This window comes from Sabethes cyaneus, chromosome 3 (assembly GCF_943734655.1).
Source record: "Sabethes cyaneus chromosome 3, idSabCyanKW18_F2, whole genome shotgun sequence".
Classification (NCBI taxonomy): domain Eukaryota; kingdom Metazoa; phylum Arthropoda; class Insecta; order Diptera; family Culicidae; genus Sabethes; species Sabethes cyaneus.
In genome coordinates, this window is record NC_071355.1 from 215876076 (window position 1) to 215897359 (window position 21284).

Here is a 21284-nt window from a genome sequence, read left to right on the forward strand (position 1 = left end):
GGGAAAAAATCGTGTTCAAAGTCATTGAGCAGTATGGATTTTTGAATGCTCTTTTCAAACAAATCATTATATGTCGCAACCAGTAAGAGATAGATAGTTACTTTATTCAGTAAAATTGCTTATTTTAGTGTGTTTCACAACTTTTCTGAGGATACAGTATTTTTGGTTGTATTTAGAAAACAAAAGTTTGTATCACTTTAATAGGAGCATTCACAGTCACCCTAATAGTGTAAAAACACGCAGTATACTCTACTAATCAGCTTCTTCAAAGAAAACATCTTCGAAATAATGCGCATTTTTACGCATTTTCACATAACGGTGAAATCAATGCCGTTGAAGTTAAGCAAGAAAACCAGCGAGCCTAGGCGACTTCTTTGAGGTACATCTGATGAGGCTAGAGAGCTATCGGACCGACCGACCGACAGCCTCCGACGGGAAGCGCTAACTATTGATCGGTAAAATATGGGCAAAATCATTGCAAAAGCTTATCACTAAGACTCAGTGTATGAAATTTGGTAATTACGATATGTATGATGCTATTTTTGAGTCCCTTTTGCCCTGCTTATTGTTATGTACGACACAAGACACATCAGATTGGTGAGGGTAAAACGCCGGGAAGGGAAGCTATGGCGATCAGTAGCCCCAGAAGCGCGCACTGCTCTGTTAATCGCCTGACTAGGCTCTCGAGATCTACTATTATTTTTAACAATTCTTGATAGATCGATTCAGATCGATGCTTGTTTAAAGTCTGATTTGGAAAAGAAAAAGCATTTCCGAAACTTCTTTGAGTAGGGGATTATAACTATAAAATGCCATGGAAATCATGGATGTACTCACGCGATTTGGGCGACAGGTGGAAGTAGTTCTTCCATGGGTACCGAAGTTAGCCTAGGAGTGCCTACAAACGATAACAGTGTCCCGGCTCCCGATCTTGAAGAGATCCGGCGAGAAAGCGAACATCTGTAGACTGCAGCCGAACCGCCGGAAAGAACCGACTGCCGGCAGAACTCTACAAAAATTGTAAGGAACCACTAGCGAGGACACTTCACCGGATAATTCCAACAGTTCGACAACAGTTATGCCAGATAACTCGAGTGAGTGGTATGCTACGTGCGTGTTTTGGAGCCACTCAGGAGTCCTTTCAGATCGCGCATAGAGTTAATCTTGTATATTATTCATCATCGCTATTGAAGGTGTGATCCGGCGGACTGGCACCGATCGAGAGGAACGATCTTCAGTAAGAGTAGCCCACTCCACTCCTTTTCGCAGAAGACCTCAAGATCATTACTAGAAACCTTGGGATGGCGGAGGCAATCTACGCCAGACTACAAACGGAGGCCAGAAGGTTTGGGTTACAAATCAATGCGTCGAAAACCAAATATATGGTGGGAAGAGGCTCCAGAGAAAGCAACGTTTGCCTTCCATGGACAGTGACTATTGACGGCGATGAAGTGGAAGTGGTTGATGAGTTCGTATATTTGGGATCTCTGGTCACTACAGACAATAATACGAGTAAGGAGATTCAACGACGCATTCAAGCTGGAAATAGAGTCTACTTTTTCCTCCGCAAGACGTTTCAATCAAGCAACATAACTCTACGATCTTGAGACTGTGACTGTGCCCACCAGAGCTGCCACAAATACAGATATTTGTGCATACATAAATTTGGGACCCATCAATTATTTCAGTTGCTGTGATTTCTGGCTCTACTAATGTTCCTGAAATTTAAAGTAGTCCATAAACTATTTATGTTATTTAAAAGATTAGATCGAGAAAATTAAATACTCCGGAGAAAAAGGTAGGGTCCCGAATTTATGCATGCACAAATATCTGTATTTATGGCAGCTCTGGTGCCCATGGAAGACGTTTGTGATGGACAACAAACGGATAGCGAATCAGGATCCAGTATAGTGGAGTAAAATAAACGGTGCATGATGGACATCAATCGGTAAAAACGGGATGAGAAGCGTAATATGATCTGTGTGCACAAATTGATTGACACCAGCGAGGTCCAGAAGTAGTTTATTTGAGTTGATGAAGTTGTAAACTTGTCGTAAAATTGCTCTAAATAGCACTTCGACGAATAGTCGCTCGCGTTCGGTTGAGATCAAATTACCATAATCAAAGGTAATGCGAGAGTGCGGCGCGTGAAGTGATAGAACAGGGAGAATAAAACAAAATGGGATATTAGACTGCCTAACATAAGGGTGCGGCGATAGCTTATTGAGTAAAACATTCGGGTACCAACCGAAAGAGCGTGGGTGCGAACCCAACCTGCCATTGAACGACCCAATATATTCTGCGGCCTGTGTATCAAAATTTTCTAGTTCATTCAGTTTATCATTCTTTGCACGAGACACTTCCTCACTCCCGAAAAAGACATCATCAAACTGCTTGAGTATCTGAAGAACAATGTATAATGACCTTTGCATGGACGGAGCAGCCTAGATGCCTACTTTGGAAAATTTTTCTGATTTCTGATTCCAATAAGTGCACTGCCACAGTGGGATGAATTCAAAAAGAGGCGGATATCGACATTTGTCGAGAAACTGTTGAGTTTTTTGCATTAATGTCTTCGCGAAAGTTTTCGCAGTACTTTTTGTTATACAAGAAATGACATTTAAAGGGTTAGTCAATAAACAGATAACTTAATTTTTTTATTTAAAGTTAAGGAATAATGCTTAAGAAAAAGGCTTCCAGAGACCTCGTTGCCTCGTTGGCTTCGAGGTACGACGCTGGTTTAACAAGCCAGTTGAATGTGTTGTTCGAATCTCGGTTGGAAGAGGTTGTCAAGGGGATCGTAGCACTAGCCTCGCAATATTGACTCTAACAGCATCTCTTAGCTGAGATTCGAACACACGAAAACTGGCTTGTCAGGCCAATGGCGTACCAACGAGGAATCCACCTCTCATGTTTGGTAATAAATCGAGTACAAATGGCTTTACTTGAATGATGATCTGTATTGCCGGGGTATTTCTACGTTGCCATTATTGCTTGCCTGTTATAACGGATTCAGAGATAGACACCCTCTTTATGCTCTTTCAGAGGACTGGGATGACTGCAGGGCGCTGGCGGTAATAACTTCACTATACCAAGGGAATCAAGGGGCTTCCGAAATGCTTACAGTCGTATATCCCGGTGGCAGTACATGAGAGGTTGGCAGTTGTACGGTGGTCGATAACCTGGAGCACGCATGGAATGATGTTATTTAAGGCAAAAAAATCGTTCATTCTTTCGATATTGACGGAATAAATGCACCAAATCAATACAAATACAACAATGTAATCGAATAAAATCGCATGTGTATGAGCATGATTGTCACAAAAAGAATTGCATCAGATGAAAATTACCATCATCACTGCATTTAACATGTAGCCAATTTACATACTCGACAAACATTTATTCCGCCCACAACCATCACACGATAATAATAAAAAAATCCATAAAGTTATCATTAAGTATCCTCGCAACTTTTATATAATGTTTAACTCTTGAACCGTTTCATGATTTAACAAAATGATTTTTAATCGCTTTTCGATAGCCTCTATAAGTTTCGTTGCTTCAGTTGTAACCTGGTTAACACGGCAGACAACTGTAAAATAAAACTTTATTATAAACAGCGTTACTTGGCCAACCATCATGACTCAATTGTTTAATTTTCGACAGATCCGGAGGAAATCGATAATTGAACCATACTGAATGGTACTTAAAGCTTATTTACTGCTGGTGGAAGTTACTGTTACAGTCAGATTGGAGCAGACATTTTTGATTTTATTCATTTTTTTGCAGTTGGTAGTACATGATCAGCCAAAGTGTTTCAAATAACATTACTAATTTGGTTACCTGCTTCTTTTACCTCCCCTTAAACCTTCTGTTAAATTTACTCATTGCTATCCTATTATTGTATGTGTACACACTTAAAAAAAGCACCGAAGTCGGTAAAATTTTGCCGAGATTTGGACAGCCGAGCGTTCGGTAAATTTTTTTATGATACCAAACGTTAGTTTGATATCAAACTTTATCGAACGCTCGGCTGTCCAAATCACGGTAAAATTTCACCGAACTCGGCGCTTTTTTAAGTGTGTAAAAGCTCTTTTTTGCGTTTTAAGTCAATCTTGAAGTGCAACTAAATAGGAACAGTCTTCTCCTATCATCAGCATCAAAATAACACCTTTTTCCGCATTTTTTCCTCGATGCTAAGATTATATTAAAGCACCCGCCGCTATGGATCAAGCTGGCTAACCAGCGAACCCTCTCATAAAATTACCAAGGCCGTAATCAGCTCGACTCGATAAAAGGAAGAAAAGAAAACAAGCTTGGTCCCTTCTGGCTGATGCTGTATCTCACACAGAGCATAAGCTACCCGTGAGTTATTATATAGGCTGTGTCTTTCTTTCTGCTTATTGCCTACTAAGCGTGACAGTAATCCGGAGGATCGGCTGCAAATGTTAAATATCATTTTTGGGTCATAACCTTTTTTAATTTGAGATTTGAACCTAATAGCTAGTTGCAGTTACCATGGCATTAAGTCGTAGAGAATAAATTTAAATCTGAGTTCTAAATTGATTTAATGAATTGTACACAGTAATTGCGACCTAGTTAATTTGACAATAAACCGTGTCATCCGTTTTACTACATTCAATGCAGTTTTCAATCGCAACTGCTGCGTTGGCCCGATCGAAAGCATACAAAGCATCACTAATTAGAATAGCGGCAAGCTTTTTAGTGGTAACCAAGATACCACCGAAGCAATGGAATGCAAATTTACAAATTGTGATATGTGAACAACGACTGCGGTTTGCGCAAAAATAACATAAAACCATTGAAAAGCGATGACATCGCTCGTTTTAGTTTTTAGCAAGAACTGCTGCGCAGCCTGACTGTGAGTGCACCACTGGGACTACGTGATATCACTCTGTTGGTCATGCAAACCGCTGCTGCGCTGGCACTGCTGGCGCTGGGGCTGACTGAATGAAAGTATCACGACTTCCTGTCGGTGACCATCATCAGGCCAGCATCATCAAACACCAACAACTAGACTAGCTATAGCAGAGAATCACTAAATGAAAACTCACCGACAGCGTCCTGGACCGAGGCGTTTTCGCTGCAGCTGAGAAATTTATTGTAAAAGTTGACCATCACCAGGCCGCGGTTCTTCGTTACCAACTCCAGCACCGAGTCCTGCACGTTTCGGCTCGAGTTGCACAGGGCATAGGCTGACGAGTGCGAGAATATCACTGGCGCTTGCGAGGTCGCTAGGACGTCCTTCATTGTGGCGACGGACGATTTCGATAGATCCACTATCATGCCGAGGCGATTCATCTCCCGGATGATGGTCTGAAACGGAAAGGAAGTAAACAAGTACACACGTAAATAGCGGTATGGGATTTGGAGAGCGGAATTCATATTCAGTTTTTCCCGGCAAATAGCAGCTTTGAAACCAGTGAGTTTATGGAAAAAATGCGAGAAGCAATGAATCTAGCTCGGGATGAAATATTTTCCTAGCAAATGAAAAGTTACTGTCCGTTTCACGAGCGTTACTAACCAGGAAATGGTTGGATGGAAGGTTTCCTCCGAGGTAATAGTAGAGCGAGTTTCGCACGCATTGCTTGGGAAGTTCGCGTGCGTTATTTATCAATAGAGATGAGTTGAGCCACACACGGTAAACAAAAAGTGCTTCAAAAGCGTTTTGCAGTGGATACTTTGCTTTTCAGCAAATAGATGTTTGGGGTTTCGCTGAAGCGCTCGAGGCACGGATCATGCAAACGCATATTTTTAACAAGCAATGGATAGTGACAACAAGGATGAGGAATTTTTCAGTTGAGTCGTTCAGGAAAATGATTCCGAACTTTGCTTACCCTGTAAATATTTTTTTTTTCGGAATAGTTCGGGCAGTTCTAAGCAAATTGAATGATTACGAAAACATGCAGATGTGACTGTTTTCACGATGAGAATAATACCTACAATACAATATCGTGGTACAACTGGAAAACACAAGCATTCTAACATAGAAATCTCCAATCCAATTAACTTCACACGTTTTCTACCCATACTCTCAGTTCACCATCGACAGAACACCAGCAGTCAACTTTTGTAGTTCAGTAAACACAACGTCTGTTTGCATTATTCATTCATAGTATAGTACGACACTGACGTGACATCGACCCTAGATTGAGCCTCAACTTTTTTTTCCTGATACCTAAATGTAGTCAAACTGATGAAAACATGCTCGGGTGCGGTAGCCACACGTCAATGCTTGCACCAGTGCTCGTTGATCTGACCATAACAAAAACTGGATACCGGTTAGTTACGACGAACCGCATAATACTGATGATGGAATCGTGTTTTTTCACATTCCTGTACTAGAGCTGGTAACACTCTGTTTCATTCTGACACATTTGCCAGCGAATAAAAGGTAACTTGAATAAAACGTGCATTTACGAAAGAAGAGTTTTGGGGAAAACAAATTAGATTAAAGAATCCAGCAAACAGTGGGTATGAAAACTTTTGTTAGGGGCACACCGATAAATAAAGCTTTAAATTTTAAGCAAAAGCATAAGCATAGGATACCGCTCGAGTGCTGCTACACCGTTATTGACCAGGACCGATGAAAATTGCAAAATGATGGCTGAAAAAAGCATACTTGGGACAGCACGTTATTCCTTATTGTGCAACTTTATCAAGTCCCTACATGCTGATTAATACCGATGCCGGCTACGTCCGAATGCGGGTCCTGGTGGGATGGGAAAGAATGTTAGTCCAATACTTGTTGCTAGTAAGGACCAGGGAATCCTCTGCATCTGCACAAGTATTTCGGAAAAGGAATTGTTGTTAGTAGATGGGGGAGCTAGATGTAAGTATGTAAGCTCCAATTATATAAGACTAACCTGGATATTCGAAAATTTTCTTGTTAAGCCAGTAATTACGAAAAAGCTTAAAGCTTTAAATTTTATCCAGAAACTGTACAAAGTCTATCACATTTCAAAAAATATTAGTTTTTGAAAGACCTGAAGCTTAAAAAATATTTGTTGCCTCAGTAAAGCACCTTTCACCTTGGCATTTTCTGGATCATGCCAAGGTAAGGCTTTCAACGTAAGCCTCGCAAAATGTGTTTGTACTCGTTCTACACGCAGATTCCATGCCAACTGATAAGAGCACCTAATCAAGCAAGCATCTTCAATCAATGGACATACTTAGGAACAATATAGCGCCTTCGTGGCGTGAGTGTGAGGATCATTGAAATCACGACCAACCTTGGCGATGAAATCAAGCTGCCGAGAAGCTTTCAATATTGTCTTGGTGCGATGTAAATTGAAGATGAGCTTGGCATCAAGGCTGTTACCCCTAGGCTGTTAACTTGATCAACTCTAGTGAAAACATGCTCATTTATTTCACAGTTCAAAACGGTTGGACTGGCGATGCGGAGGAAAGTCATTGCTTGACACTTTGGAAGGCTGATAACGGGCTAGTTTTTCCTGCACCAATCAACAAATAAATTCGCGAGCTTCTGAAGTCGGATACAATCATCTGTAGAACAAACCACCGAATATCATTTCAGGCCATCAGTATACATCCTCAGCTTACATCCAAGCTTGCAAGCAGCGGAGCAATATCGGTGAAAAACAACACAAACAGATGAGGTCTCATGTTGCTGCCATGAGGAACATTCGAGACGATGGTAAACTGGGAAGAGAAACAGGAGCCAGGTTGCACACATAGCACTCTGTCGTATAAGTAGGAACTGAGCGTTGCCGTGAAATTTTGAACTACGCCGAGTCACGAAATTTTCTGCAGCAGCTAAACTTTAAGATCTAGAATATCAGTCTCGAGCAAAAAATTGACTGACAGGTTAGTCGAGCAATAATTCGGCACTGCAATTTATGGATGAATTGTTTTGAAGGGTAGAAAACTGAGAAAGACAAACACTGTCAGCAATTTAATAGTCATGTTCGTGGACTGACAGATAAAAGAATACAGGAATCCCTCGAATAAGGCGATGGGTGATGCTTCGCCGTGGGCGTACACCACCACCCACCGCCTTATTCGGGGGACTGCTATACTACCAGAGGTAAAACTGTATGCGCTGGATGCGTTTTATATTCACCTTCCTGCAGGGCTGTCAATTTTTTCGAGTATTGGTGCGAATCATAGAAGTTGTCTGCTGTTACTGGAAATAGTGCATCTTGTTTCTATGCCACTCTTCGAAAGCGACGTTAAATAGCATGCATGGTAACCCGTGACTTTGACTTAATCCTCACCGCGTCCTGAAGGGGCTCAAGATTGACCCCGATATCCACACAAAACGCATCATTAGATCCAATATTACTTTTATCAGTCGCCTGTAGTAATAAAGTAGATATTACAGTAGTCCTTAGCCTCGCGTTAGCGAGAGAGAGAGAGAAAGAGCGAGAGAGATAGAGAGAGAGAGAGAGATAGAGAGATAGAGCTTTAGGTAAAAAGGTAAAAAGGCAAGCCGTTTCTGTCCACACGAAGGAAGCCCCGACGACGAGAAGAATGCATGCTACACGCAGCTGAAGACGACGTACGACAACCGTTCACCATGGTGCAACAAGATCAAGCGGTCAGAAGAGTAAGGAAGCGATGGAACTCGGATTATCAGCACTTTCTTTCTCCGCAAACATATCCACAAGGCAGCCTGCAGAGCACCTGACCGTCGAGCATTGAACCAAATCGACCATATTCTCATCAATGGTCGGTTTTTCTCAAACATCACCAACATATGCTTCTTCCGAGGTGCGGATATCAACTCAGATCATTAGCAGTCATGTACACTTCAAACTATCGACTTCAAACTATCGACAAACTATACACCGTTCGCTGCTGAGAACTACGGATAGCTGCGGGATGAAGCCTTCCTCTGTGGAGCTATATGTTTAAACCTTCGAAGACGGATATGGTAGAATACTCTAGCTAGGTCTCTAGGCAAGGCCGCAAACGCAGTGCCAGGTTAAAAAACCTCGAGTGCACGAAATGACTGATTTGATGGGAAAGCATTGCAACGAGGTAGAATTTGGCCAAGTAACGACGAGCGCGGAGTGAGTTGACCACGATCCTGAGCATGAAAAAGGGCCAGAAGGATGACAGAGAAGAGCTACCCAGGTAACCAATAAGCTTCAACATAAGCAGTAAATCAACTACTTATTAGCGTATCTGGGGTTTTATACTGCATTAGCTTTTTGACAGTCTATTCGCATTAACTTGGCATCCTAAATTCTATTAAAATTCTTCTTGTCGATAAACAGCTGCAAATAAGCATTGTCAGCATTAGCAGATGATGATTAGCAGTAAAGTAGCTGTATATCTTGTCAAATTTTGTCATTATTTCGGGCTAATAACAAACGCAAGTTCTATGGGAAGATGGACCAATTTCATAAAGGATACGCATCGACGTCTGATATGTGTAGATACGAGAAAAGAAACGTTATCACAAACTTCCACGAGCTGGTCTATAAGTGAAAGCAGTTCTTCGATGAACGTAACGGAAATTCTGCTGGTAGTGCCCACAAACGTTTATAGTGTCCCGGGTCCCAATCTCGTAGAGATTCGGCGAGAAATCGGACAGCTAAAGACTAATAAAGCTGTCGAAAAGGTTCGACTTCCGGCAGAACTTTACAAAAATGGTATGGGGCCACAAGCACAATTATCGCGGCATTACGTGATGAACGTGCTTGTAATCATGGTTGGAATCCCGTGTGCCATGAGATCTCAATGAGTTTTTTGCTGCTATGAATTTCTTAACACTATACCAGGTGGGCTCGATGGGGTCTGCGCTGATCAAATTTTCATACTCCGACAAAACTTTCAGAAATGTCGGAAGTACAACGTGTCCGTCCACGCATCAGATTTTCGTAGATTTCAGGGCAGCATATGATACAGTCGAGTGCGACCACGTATGACAGATAATTTATGAGAACCGTTTACCAAACAAACTGACGCTACACGCTACCCAGGAGCGAGTGATATGCTGCGTGCGTATTTCGGGGGCACTTTCAAGTTGTTTTGAATCTCACAGAGGGTTGCGACAAGGGGATGGACTGTCCTGTATGTTATTCAACATAGTTATTGAAGGTGTGATCCGGCTAGCAGGCAAAAAGTCAACTCCTAGCCTTTACAAACACCCTTGACATCATTACTTGAACCTCTACGACGGCGTAGAGAATCAGATTAAAAACGAAGGACGAACTAGGAGGATTGGACTACGAATTAACCCAGGTACCTATTTGGGTTTTATTACACTCTTATGATGGCATTTAAGACCAAAATTGGTCATGAAAACTGCCATAAGAGTACAATAAAACTCACATTGTTGCTTGGGAATGCGTCAAAAACCAAACATATGGCAAGAAGAGACTCCAGACAATACCATGTTCGCACAGTGACTATTGATGACGATGAACTGGAAGTGGCTCATATATTTGGAAACCTGGTCATCTCCGAAAATAATATGAATAAGGAGATTTAACGATGCCTTCAAGCCGAAATTTTTGCTTAAGTTTTTCTCCGTCAAAGGTTTCGATCAAGGAGCATACGCTGCACAAAACCGACGAAGTATCAAACGTTAATCAGACTGGTAGTCTTCTACGGACTTGCTACGGACGGACGAACCATTGATGAAAGATATTCGCACCGTATTCGAAAGAAAGGTTTTTCGGACTATTTTTGATGGAGCACAAACGGAAAGCGGTGAGCCGCGGAGGCGTATGTACCACAAGCTGAAAAAAGTTGGGAGTTTACGGTGAGTCGGACGCATCGCAAGGATGCCGAATTGCGAAAGAAAACTTGTTTTCTTCAAGAGCTCCACTGGCACCAGGAATAGAGGTGCGCAACCGCGACGAGCCTCGCTTGGCCGATACTCTGGAACCTGGCTTAAACGAGTTTGAGGTAGTTGATGTACCTCGGCTTACTGGTAACTAAAGACAACAACACCTGTAAAAGTCCTCTACGGTTATGAGACGTGGACTTTGTTCGAAGAGAGCGGCGAATATTTGAAGTTTTCGAACAGAGTGTGCTAAGAATAATGGTGTATGTAGATGAAGGATGAACTGTCTGTCTCTATAGTAGCCCCATATTCCTTTTCTGAACAAATGTTCGCATAGACATAGACATTATTGCATAGAGAAAGGCAGAGAATCACAAAAAGCTCACCATAATCTAAAAGTGGAACGGGGGTTTGCAAAGCTACAATTTTTTTTATCCACGTCGGTTATAAACGATCAGACAGGCCTAAATCAAATAAATATCAAACTCAGGCCTGCCGATTCGCGATTCAAATGTATCGCCAAAATATTGGCGCTTCATTCACTCACGTGAAGCGCACTTGTCGGTGAGTGAATGAGTGTCCTTAGCTGTAGTGCCAATATAGGTTGAATCCATTCCCACGTTTTACGTGCTGGTGTTCTGTACCTGCTGTGTCGTTACCGCTATCATCTCCAGCGTAACCTCTATCAGAGTAATATGATCAAACGGTGTTACGGTGTTCAGCGCAATAAGAAAAGCTAACAAAAAAACGAGCCAAAAACATTCATTTTTTGGTACGAGTTGTGGTTTAACTCTTCAGTCAATATTTTATATCCGTATCAGTAAATGGTCCTGTGCTCTATGTACGTCCCTGGGGACATTGAAAGATGTATAGTTATACTACGGGATTTGCATTGCACTGCAGCAGAACTCGCTCCTCACCGACTGTGAGGATTTTGCACCGTACACAGTGTTGCTGGTAGGTATATGCCATCCATCGCAGTGATATGATTTGTAGTAGGTACCTATGAATTTAGATTAGAAGCACGTTTTTGTGGCATTCGGAAACATTGCTTGTGAAAGGTGTCGTTTCGAAACTAGGTATCCTTATTGGTGGTTTTGCGTGGCGTACGCGCGGTTTTATGTGCACTGAGCTGCAGCTGGGTTTCCATTATTTATTACAGGCCGGAGAGTTATGCCATCACGAGCCACGCACGGCCGGGTGCAGAGCTGGCAAAAGCCGTTAAATGGAACTTCCAATTTTTGTCGCTCTATTACTTTGTTTATTTTCTGATACAGTTTGGCACACCCAAAATAGAGGCAGATGATAGTTTTATTTTTTTCGCGTTGTAATCAAGGCTAAAACATCTACAAAAAGAGTGAACCCCGTTACAGGTTAAACGCAATAAAAAATGATAAATGAAAATGATTTGACTTGGTACGTATTTCCACAGCGGACCTAACGCTGACGTCAACTGTTGTGCTATACATTCAAAATTAAGTATACATAGATGCATATAAAATTGAGTAAATGATTCAAAAAGTTCCCGAATATCACGAATAACGAATATTGGCATAGATCCTTCTTAACGACTTGTTTTGTATAAGATGCGGTTTTATTTTTACAATTTCACATTATAGTCCAAATGAGTGCTTGTATGACTGTTCAAATTGCTTCCTTAAAATGGCGCTAGTTTTTATGAGTCCCACAGAGCTGATACCCAGATATTAAGGTTTAAAGTATTTTTAAGTTTCATTTTTTCGGCATGGGGATGAAGAGCTGAGTTCGAATTTGTTTTGGCATGACTACTGGTCTGTCGCATCGTGAATTCCCTAAAAATTGTTTCCATAGAAGATTTTTTTCCCTATCGCCCACATGCACATACATCGACTAGTGGTGATAACATAATTCTTGGGACCTACCTTGCCGTACGTCGTTAGACCGCCGTGCTTGATGTCGTACTTGGGGGCATCCGCGTTGCTGGAGTCCGCCCACGGTGTGTGACAAGTGGACGTTAGCGTCATATAGCGAACGCCCAGTGCATAGTAAATCCGCAGGACGCCCAGCGATCCGCCGAGCGAGTGGCCTCCTTCGACTCCAATTAGTGAACACATTTGATGGTTTTTGTGCGCTTCTACAATGTCTGTTCGGGGCGACGTGGATGTCCGGTTGCATCCAAACGGTAGAAAGCATCATGTAAAGTACGGAAGAAGACATAATTAGAGCCCGAGGAAAAGAGTATGCTCTTTAAGCGGATGATGTTACTATGAAAGCTAATGTTGCGTGAACATGTCCTGTCTCGATAGCTGAAATGGTGTATAGTGTGGAAGGGTCACTACAGCAGCAGTCACCGTGGGAGTCCCTGCGGTGACGGTTCTGCTGGAATTCATATGCATCCGGTCTGCTCCCCAGTTCCGTACCAGGCAATAGTGGATAATTAGACAGTGAGCAATGAAATTAGTAGCTCTAGTCACGTAACATCCATAAACGTCACTAACGAGGGTGATGCGCATACTCTGACCTTCGTGAGATATAGTTATTCGTCTACTTTGGAATGAAAACAACGTATTTTAGAAAAGAATCTATTCCACTCGAATTACTAAATATCGTACTGCCCAGCTCATGTAAAATCCACAAAAAAGTAGCATGCAGTGTGTAATTCTACACGCACATGTTTTACTTTTGTCGGTCCCCGGACGACCAGCGCGCGACGGTGGGTGACGGTGATTAATGCTTTCCCACCACTACTGATGGGAAATAACGCGAGATGCATATGAATTCGGACTGGACAAGAGCCTTTCGGGACGATTAAGCAAGCTGAGAATACCGTACCGCGAACCGAAGTGCATGCCGTCAGATGTGGTGAGTAGCGTTCCGTCAGTCTTCTAATTACATCAATTTGCTCCAGCGTAATCTGCACCGCGTCCTTGTGCTGAGCCTCGCACGGTACGTACGCAGCCCAGAACTGAAACGATAAAAAAGCGATTGGAGTGCGATTTTAGAAGTCGATAATGTGATTTAATAGTGAAACTTGATCAGGAAATCAATGATCAAGTCATGTTTGTAGCTGGAATAGGAAATCTGTTTATTAATCATAGGTTGAGGTTAATTATTTTTTGAAATTTTCATCCAAAATGGGCCGAAGGGTCTTGGAATTTCATGAGATTTTGTACGCGGGCGTAGTTAATGGTCCTACCAACAAAAAAAAATTAACTAATTCTAAGTCACTTATTTTCCCCGAATACACCAAAGGAAGTTTCCTAATTTTCTTGGACACCGATACTCAGCAATCCAGGAAAAATATTATCTGCAAAAGTTTATTTTTTTACGATTAAATAATGTTAGAGGATTTATAGGTGCATTTTTTAAAGTGAATTCAATGAATTCAATTTAATAAAGATTTATAGGGATTTCTTGAAGAATTCTTCAGTGATTCTTAAGACATGGCTTAAAGGAAAAAAAACCATAATAAAACTAGGCATATGACGTAAAGGTTTTATGAAATATATATAAACCAGAATTATGAACAAAACCAGTTTTTAATGCAATGTTATTTGGGTTAGACGCCTCTACTTAACCCTCTAACGGGTAAGTGGTAAATCTGTAGCAGGCTTGGCACGCTCTTTTTCTTAGATTTTGCTCTTTTGATTACTGCACATTAACCAAGCAGAATTTAAAAAAGTGTTGTATGGGGCATTTGTAGAATTAGTTATTATCTACAATATTGTTGAACTAAGCATTGCTTTAACTTTTCTATTTATGGTGTTGTAAGGCTGCCACCCCGTTGGTAGCAAAAAGAGCGAACTTTTGGCTACCAACGGTATTGCAGCCCCATAGCTCCATACAAACGATAAAATATTATTGCTTCAGCAATATTATAGACAACCCAGCTAGCACCAAATCGTACATCAATGACCGAAAATTATCGTAAATACCTCTTAACTAATTCGGAATCGTAACTAAAGCTTAATCAAGTCCGCCCAAGTTGATTTTCAGTCGTATACAATGATAATAGCATATATACATACGATATTCCGCACAAAATCGTATAGCAGTACGGAGCGGGTCGGGCTTAATTGGATATTGTCGTATATAATTACCTATATCGATGAAATGCGTGTGTTTATTCCTCATCACGTATATCGCCTCCAAAATACCACGGGTGTGCTAATTTTGCACATCAAATACGATTCATTAGCGTGTATATGTGTACGTAATACTGATTTTTAACTTTTATTTACATACAAAAATGCTAGCTGTGAATAATTTGCTGTAGATATGTCCCATACACAACTTTTTTAAATTCTGCTTGGCTGAGGTGCAGTAATCAAAAGAGGAAAATCAAAGTGAAAGGAGCATGCCAAGCCTGGTCTGTAGACGGCTTCCGGTTTTAGAGCTTCGGAGCCACATGCGAAGTTCATTTTAAATGACATATGGGTCATTCCATCTCAAACGTACACAAGATTTGAATTCGACCATCAGCGATTTCAACCAAAGTTGGACAAATTGTTAATTTCTATCTGTAGTTTCTCTCTTTTCAATCGTCTCTTGTCTCTCGTTTCTTGCATCTCTCGTCTTTTACGTCTCACATCTTTCGTCTTTCAGATTACGTATCTGGCGCGTCTCGCATCGCTTATACATCCCATCTCTCGTCATCCGTCTCTCGTCTTTGATCACTCATCACTCGTTTCTCATTTTTTGCGTCTTTCAACGCTAGCGTTTCTCGCTTCTCGAATCTAACATTTCTCGCGTCTCGCGTCTCCCGACTCTAGCGTCTTTCATCCCAGGTTTCTCTCACGTCTTGCGTTATTTGACTCACGGGCTTCATGGTAGCTTGGATCTTGGCTCACGGGTCTTGGCTCTTGGTTTTCCGCTCTCAGCTTTTGTTTCTCGTCTCTCGTCACTCGTCTTTCGTCACCAGTCTCTCGTCTCTCAGGTATCTCGCCTCGTGTCTCTTACGTTATTCGTGCAATGCCATTGTCCATCCCATACCTATCTTACATTGCGCAAATTTAAGGGCTGACATTAACCTCAAGTTCCGCGGTTCACAAAAATCCTAAGCACAAGCTAATCGTTTATGCGCAAGTAGAATTAACTTCGCGGCCCAGCTAGCATTTTGATATGTATAAAAAATATAGAAATCAGCATTACGTGCAGATATACATGCTAATAAATCGTATTTGATGTGCAAAATTGGCATATCCGTACTATTTTGGAGGCGATATACGTGATTACGAATAATTTTGAGCGGTACAACTATATAAGTATTTATATACGATAAAACCCGATTAAGCGCGAGTTGCTCCGTACTACTATACGATTTTGTGCTGTAAATCGTATGTATGTCAGTTATTATCATTATACACGATAGAAAATCAACTTGTTCCCACTTTATCCAGCATTAGTTACGATTTCGAATGAATTTGTTAGGAGATATTAACGATAATGTTCGAACATTGATATAAGAGTTGGTTCACGAGAGAGTAATTACGTCTCGCGAACTTATGTCTCTTTAACTTTACTCTCTCTCTCTCTCTCTCTCTCCTAAAGAATGAAGTCCAGGTGAGAATTATCGGTCAGGCGTCGTTCGACAAAACCGAAACTTTTGCTATCGTTGTCGTCCGGCAAATTCTTAGTAAGGTGTTGTAAAGAATTCGAGTCTGCAGCGTTCATTCCTAGGAACGAAGAGCTGTTGCACTTGCATCTCGCACTTCTCGTCTCTCACTTTTTTCAAGTTTCGTGTTTCTTGTCCGTCGTCTATCGTCACTCTTTTCACTCTTATTATGTTCCACTAGTGATTTTCATGACCAATTTTATAAAACCGCTAATAAAACTATGACCTCTCACGCGCGCCATTCTTATAGTCACCCTCACCTGAAAAATTTAGGTGAGGTGACTGTGACGATAGGACCCCAGAACTTCCTGATGGCCACTCTAAAACTACCTTCCGACTAAGGGACTCACACACAGAAGGTTTTTATAATCTCTTTAAGAATCAGGTTATAAGCTCAAGCAGTCTTATCCCACTCAGCAAAAAGCAGCAAAAAACCGATTGTGCTTTTCGCTGCTTGACAGCTACCGCAACAATTTAATGAAGTTTTTCGCTACATAGTTTTAAAGCATACAGCTTGCTCTGGTAAAAAAGCTAAATCAGTTCGATAGCTTTGTTAACTTGAAAATACATCCGTGAGCAGAAAAGTTAAAGTTTTACTGTCAGATCATTCTGATCAATTTGTGGACCGTAATAAAATATCCCAAAAAACAATTAGTAAATTTTCAGCAACCATCGTTGGTTTGCAGCATATGCGCATTAAATTTTATAGTTCATATTGATATGATGGGTGGAAAAATCAATTCGCCATGCAAATTTTGCAATTTTCGCAAACTGGTTGTTTGAACAAAATAAATATATTCAATTAACCAATCTCAATTTCTAGCAAAACCATTTTATTTGCTTAATGCGACAGGAAAACCAGATGATAATAACTTTATATCTGCAAAACACTATGCTCTGATGAATTTTTGTTTGTGAGCTAAAACAAAAATGAAATACTAGGGAATATGGCCTCGCATAGAGAAATGATTTCGGTGTTGTACTTTAATATTCTTCATAATAGCAGCAAAAATCTGATTAGTCAGGCTGTAGCCGTTTCAATAGCAAACAATCAGCGGTAATAAAATCAATTTTGATTGGTGCGCCATATTAGGCCGTTTAGCTTGCTTTTCCCGTTTAAATCGTATGGGAGCATTTGCTCTTTTATTCATACGACCTATTGTATTACTACGTCAAATTTAGGGTAATTTTTCAAGAGACGTGGCACAGCCAACTAGTTTTATCCACAACCTCAATAAATTCGCTTTATTAACAGTCTTATCATGGTTTTATAACTAGCTAAAGTGTGTTTTGACTCGTATCCTCTTGGTATTGCGTAATACTAAAATAAAACCAGAGGTAATGATTAATTCCATAATAAAACCTTTATAAAACTCAAGTGAACCCAAGTGGTTTTAGAATTGTTATTTGGGTTGTCTCTCTCATCTGTCGTCTCTTTCATTCGTTGTCTCCCTCGTCTATCGCCACTCGTCTCTTGTTACTTTTATATCTTTCTTGTATTTCTACTGTCTTACATCTCTCTCCTGTCTCCGTATATCTCTTTCGTATTTCTTTTGTACCTCGTGTAGAGTAGCCTTTTTCCATTGCATTCAGAGAGATGTTATAAATTCCAAAAGATGTTACTTGTATCTAAGCTCTCTTGCATCGTTTCTCTCTGATGCTATTCTCGCAATCCTATTCGTGTTTCTCTCTCTCTCTCTCTCTCTCTCTCTCTCTCTCTCTCTCTCTCTCTACGGTACTGTCAAATGAATCACAATAGAGTCGAAGTGATCTGACCATCCCTGAGCATGAGTTGTAAATGCTAAGAATCCCGCATAGATTGGTTAAATCATCTAAACGTAATCTAAATCTAAATAAAATGCCTAGTTGCACAGTTGTTACAATCTGGTTGTGGCAACCGATTTGAACCTATTATTTTTTTGGTCATAAATGAGTTGCTGCAACTAAAAGTGCCAAATATGTACTGCTTGGGATTTAAATCATCTAAATCTTAGACTAAACATATCGACTGGTCGAAGGTGAGAGTCGAACTCACAGCTCTCAATCTTTAGTTGAGCGTGTTATTCCACATTGCCGTCCCATTAAACATTTATTGTTCCTGGAAAACAAAAAAGTAAAGTGACCTATGGTCGATAAAACGAAGAAAAAATAAATTCTTACTCTATGCGATGTGTAAAACTCAATTACATCTTTGTTTTCACGATTTACCAAACTGGTGCAAAGTTTGATTGATTTATAAATAATGGCCAAAAACCTCGACACTACTACAGGTTATCAATTTATTAATTATAACTTAAATATGTGCAGATCTGTGTTAACATAAGAAATTCTGTTTTTTGTTTGTCTCTAATGGCTGGACGAAGGAGGAAAGCCTGTGTTCAATATTCTATAATATTAAAACAACCAACTTTCAGTTATGTGCTTCAAAGAATCATGAAAAGCCTGTAACTTTTTAATCTTCATTCCATTTTGCAAAGTACAGCACAAGTGTTCTGATGTTGTCACTCCGAGTTAGAGCGATTCAAGAGCTATATTTTCTAAAAGAACAACACATCATAAATGGTATTTTTTCCTAGAAAAGAAAGGCTCTTCGTAGACTAGAAGATAAGACAACAATGGATTACGGCGCCAATTTTGTGGTGCTCCGTTATAAAATTCTAACAAAATATTAGTAGGTATCATGTTTACGAGCATTTTGCCCTAGCAAAATCGTTTCACCAGCCCTGTTGTACGTGCAATAAAGTATAAAGTATAGTCTGCCTGTGCTTAACATCCGAAGGTACATTATCTGAAGAGCAGAAGCTTCCGTCGCAAACAGGATATCGAGAGCCAGCTGCTCGAGCCTGGTGCGTGGGACGATGTCCATAAAACGTTTCGAAAACTTTCTATCATTCAATAAGGAAATAAACTTTGAAATTTGATTCTAGTGCACCAAAAATACCACAGCTGAAGGAGGAAAATCTACCAAATAGCTTTTGGCTTGTGGCTGACACTACTGGTGATGGAGATCAATTTTCCAGTTGAGTTTTCGAACTACATAGCTCAAACTTGCACAAGTCCAAGTTGTTGGCACCGCACAAGAGACCATGTGTGGTCGACCGCAAAATGATCGGACGAATCTGCTTGCGTGTGTTTGTAAGGGTGATATGTATGTCGAGAGTAATTAACTTTTCTTCTTATTTATATTCCTCATCATGAATGCGATTCTGAGTTGTATCCCACGGAACTTCCAAACAAATAGTAATTGTAAACATTTTCAACTTATATACTTAATCTAATATTAGAACTTTTAACAATTTCACAAACTACATTGAAGCAAATTTGTTTTAGTTAATTCACTTTGTTTCTGACTTCAGAATGAAACTGAAAGGTAAAGGATAATGACACAAAACGTGTACGAAATATCTGGATTGATTTCCATCGATTATCTCTATTTCGTGGCTTGCAACTCTAATAAAGCAGCATTAGAACAACGTGCCATATCTCAGACGGGTTTGCTAACGAGTACCTACCTACTCCGTTAACTTTTTGCAGTCGTACGAAACCGGCACCTCATCCTGCCCACCCACTGCAAATTGAATCAATTCTTCCGAAAAACTTCCAAACAGTTTTAGTTTGCTGTGTGGAACGGAAACTTTTATCAGCTCACGAGCCCGAGGCACTGGTCGGGTGAAGTTGGACATTTATTGGATTTTCACAAGTTAAGTTAGCGAAGTGGTTCTCTGTTTCAATGGACTGGCTTACCTGTGCAGCTATCCGGCCTCGTTTCAGTCTTTGCAAATCTGTGTGACTCCAGGCACTCTTCGACCAGGGTGACACCAGCTTCAAGTCGTCATCGAATCTGTGCAGCAAGAAGAAATAGTTGGGAGAAAAGAAGCACATTGAAAAACGATAATGATATCTGATTGGAAATTTGTTGCTCTAGAAAATTTTTTTTTTCACATGACTTAAGGGAAAGATGGTCACGTACCGAAACTCATTCAGTTGATTATGTAAAAACTTCCTAATATTCCACGGCAGATCGTTGTGGCCGTCGATTAAAGGCACTGTGTCGAGCAGCTGGGTGGCCACCTGGATGCGTTCTTCGATCGGAGCTCCGGCTGAGACCTTTAAGGCAAATGGAACGGCCACTCCGGCGGCGCCGGCTATCAGCAGGATCGATGTTACAGCGAGCCACTGGCGCGACGGGAGATCCCATTCTGTTTGTTTGCAGGTAGATAGCGATGTTTAGCGGAGATGAAAATAAACAAGAGTGGATTATTGGATTACACAGAGTGGCATACGAGACTGTATTGCAGGAAGCGTCCGGGGTTACGGGGTTCCGGGGTTTAGTTGCAGTCCGCTGCCAGTAACATATTTTCCTCGTGGGAGTTGCTCGGTTTAAGCTAAAAAATGTCGGTATTGTTTGTTGAATCAACATTATTTTGTTGAACAAATTGCTTGACCATCGCACGGATTGGAGGTTTGTTCCATTTGCTTATTTACTGAATGGCTGATTCAACAAATCAGTGAATACTTTTGGCAAACAAGTGGTTTCGTACGTATTATACGAGGTTGGTTGCTCAGTTCACTGTTAAGAGACAGGCTACAAAAGACTGCATTAGAAAAAAGTTTGACTTCAAAAAGAGGTTGTAATTTTGTTATTAAGTCTGATTCACTTCGAACTATCTAAGGCCCTACCTAGCGCCTCCACGTGGCCATAGCAAGAAATATTCCGATTTGTATAATTCAATAGCCAAGCTAGGAGGTGCAGGGTCGAATGTTTTTCAATTCCTGATCTTACAACTGCACACTCTAAACAATCGGCACGTCCTTTCTACACACATCGAAAAAATTTCTGTAAATTTACGTTTAGAAGGGATTGCATGTCAAAGCACATAAATGGAACATTGCAAATCATGTGAAATTACG

At 40.8% G+C, this 21284-nt stretch overlaps 1 protein-coding gene across 1 annotated transcript in view; it reads right to left on the minus strand.

Moving 5' to 3' along the window:
* Positions 1–21284, minus strand: part of LOC128742857 (uncharacterized) — a 71454-nt gene that overhangs the window by 12225 nt on the left and 37945 nt on the right. Inside the window, exons 5-9 of the mRNA XM_053839341.1 lie at positions 20344–20572; positions 20118–20214; positions 13592–13724; positions 12682–12902; positions 5076–5337 (exon numbers count right to left, since the gene is read on the minus strand). Coding sequence (XP_053695316.1) covers positions 5076–5337; positions 12682–12902; positions 13592–13724; positions 20118–20214; positions 20344–20572 — 942 coding nt within the window. The remainder of the gene's footprint in view (positions 1–5075; positions 5338–12681; positions 12903–13591; positions 13725–20117; positions 20215–20343; positions 20573–21284) is intronic.